Consider the following 2,353-nt stretch of genomic DNA (forward strand, 5'->3'; position numbering starts at 1 on the left):
CTGGACTTTTCCCTATTTTTCCGTAACCCCTTCAGCTCATAATAAAGAAGTTTCCTACGCAGACCTCCTCTCCTGTGTGTTTCTGCAGCTTGAAGCCCGGCCCCAGGCACAGCTAGTTTGAGCTCCAGCCCCGTGGGGGTCCCCGTGTCACCCCCCCAGAACCCAGGCAGGCACCGGCTGCCACGCTTCGGGGCGACGGTTCTCCACAGCAGCCGGAGGACGCACTTATCGCCTGCAAAATCTGTAACGCTGACACGCCGGTTCCTGGAAATTTTTATCTGTGGGCCCACAGGCACGGGAAGGGGGGGCACCCGAACGCAGCTGTGCCTGGGGGGGCCAACCAGGAAGGCAAAATAATTTTTCCCCCGTATCCCTTCATTCCCACAACCCCTCGTTTCATCCCCACCAGGACAAGCTTCCCCCTTCGGAGGAGCGTGGCAGTTTTCACCTCCCTCTTGCATTTCGACACGATTCTGCCAGAAAGCAGACACGGGTGACTGAAGTTTCCCTGATTTTTTTACTTTTTTTTAAAGCAGGAAACTGCAGGGCTGTTGGCAAGGAGGGAGGCACGTTCCAGGGTGGTATCAAGCAGAGCTGCTGTGAGAGCTCTTGTGAGCAGCAAACCACTGCAGCAGCAACACGCAGCCTTAAAAAGCTCCGAGTGGACATATCAGAACGAGCTACTTAGTTTTTTAAACATGGTTTTTCGACACCCTCAGTTATGGAAAAAAAGGTAAGTAAGATTTCTTGGGTGGTTTAAGATCTTAAGTTTTCAAATGTGTTTTTTTTTAATCTATTCGTTTGGGAAATCTACGGAAGGAAAAGAGCAACCACCAGAAGGCAGAGCTGAGCACAGCGGTTCCGCTGCACCGCAAGGGTTGAATTCTTACAGGAGACGCTTCAAAATGAAGATTGTTCCTCCAAGGGGAGCTTCAGAATCAGAGCAAGCATTGGATGTGAGCAGAAGCAAGCCCTGCTTGCACTGGGGAGGGGGTCTGTGGTGGCACTTGGCCACTACTTGCCACTTGTTGCTGGTGCCCTCCAGCACCGACCTGAGCGTCCCCGTGCCCCGGAGAGGAGGAACTCGCTCCCGGATTGCGAAATGAAACTCTGACACAGCTGTGGTGTGCGGGCAGAAAGCGCTGCCCCGCGTTCGTGTACTGCATCAACACACAGACCCACCCGCAGTTCTTACGTGAAGACTGAGGCGATGTTTTCCCGCTAAAATAACAGGCAAAACTATACATCTTCCAAAAAAAAAAAAAAATAAAGGAAAAAAGTGCAGCCCTTCCAGTACCGGAACAGCAGGATTTGCTCTCTGCAGTTGTCTTCGCTCTGACATTTCAAACGTGGTTGTGCCGGGAGCTGCCGGAACACCCAACCCCTGGGGGGAGGGCACCACGCGAGCGGCTGGACACGCGTGAGCAGCGACACGTTGTGCGTAAGTTGTGCGTATCTTACAGCTTCTTTTAGTAGTGCGCAGGGTTCTAACAGCTAGAATACTTGCACCGCAAAGTGTGAAAGTGAGACAAGAACAAGCTTTCCAGTCAGTCAGTTTAGGCGTTGTTCGCTTTCTTCTCCGACTCTTCTTTGTTTGGATCCTGCTTCAGTTTGTAATCGGCCAAGGCAGCCTTGATTGCATCTTCAGCCAGCACTACAAACAAAAAAAAAAGTTTCAAGGACAAGGAAAAGTCATTTAGAACAAACAAAATGCTGTAAAAACAAGAGCAGCCAGCAGTGACCGCCACGATCCGCATCTCAGAGCGGTAACACCAATGATCAGTCCGCTGAGCTATAGATAAAAGAGATTTGAAAACTCCTGAAATAACCTGAACATAAGTTTCTCTCGCAGCTCAACCTCAGCCGTTCCTTGTGCAGCAACTTCACCCGAGCAGCAACACCCAGAGGCACCTCCACGATTCCCAGGAGCCTCCATCCCAAACCCGAAGTTTTGAAATCCCACCGTTTGGCCCTTTACTTACTGGAGCAGTGCAGTTTGACCGGAGGAAGGCAGAGCTCTTTAGCGATATCCGTGTTCTTGATTTTCAACGCTTCATCAACCTGAAATGAAGTGAGTGTGTAGTCACTGGCGATGTGAGGCACAACAAGGGCTACACGAGAGCTCAGGTGCTCCGGAGCCGACAGAACCCACGCGGAAGAACATTTCAGTTACCGGCATGGCAGAATTAGGGAGTATCTCAGATGGAGCAGGCAGGAATGAAGCAGTATTACCAGAATATTACCGGGCAGGCTGCTCTAAGCTTACTGATCTCTCCCTCACCGTTTTCCCTTTGACCCACTCGGTCGCCAGCGAACTCGACGCGATGGCCGACCCGCAGCCGAAGGTTTTGAA

General features: G+C 51.4%; 1 protein-coding gene across 1 annotated transcript; it reads right to left on the reverse strand.

Moving 5' to 3' along the window:
• Positions 1-1,556: 1,556 nt before the first annotated feature.
• Positions 1,557-2,350, reverse strand: ISCU (iron-sulfur cluster assembly enzyme; the record flags this gene model as incomplete). Its single annotated transcript, XM_009866431.1, has 3 exons — positions 1,557-1,654; positions 1,983-2,061; positions 2,282-2,350. Coding segments are annotated over 3 exons (246 nt in total), but the record flags the coding sequence as incomplete, so codon positions are not given.
• Positions 2,351-2,353: the final 3 nt, after the last annotated feature.

Source organism: Apaloderma vittatum, unplaced genomic scaffold (genome assembly GCF_000703405.1).
Source record: "Apaloderma vittatum isolate BGI_N311 unplaced genomic scaffold, ASM70340v1 scaffold38993, whole genome shotgun sequence".
Lineage (NCBI taxonomy): Eukaryota > Metazoa > Chordata > Aves > Trogoniformes > Trogonidae > Apaloderma > Apaloderma vittatum.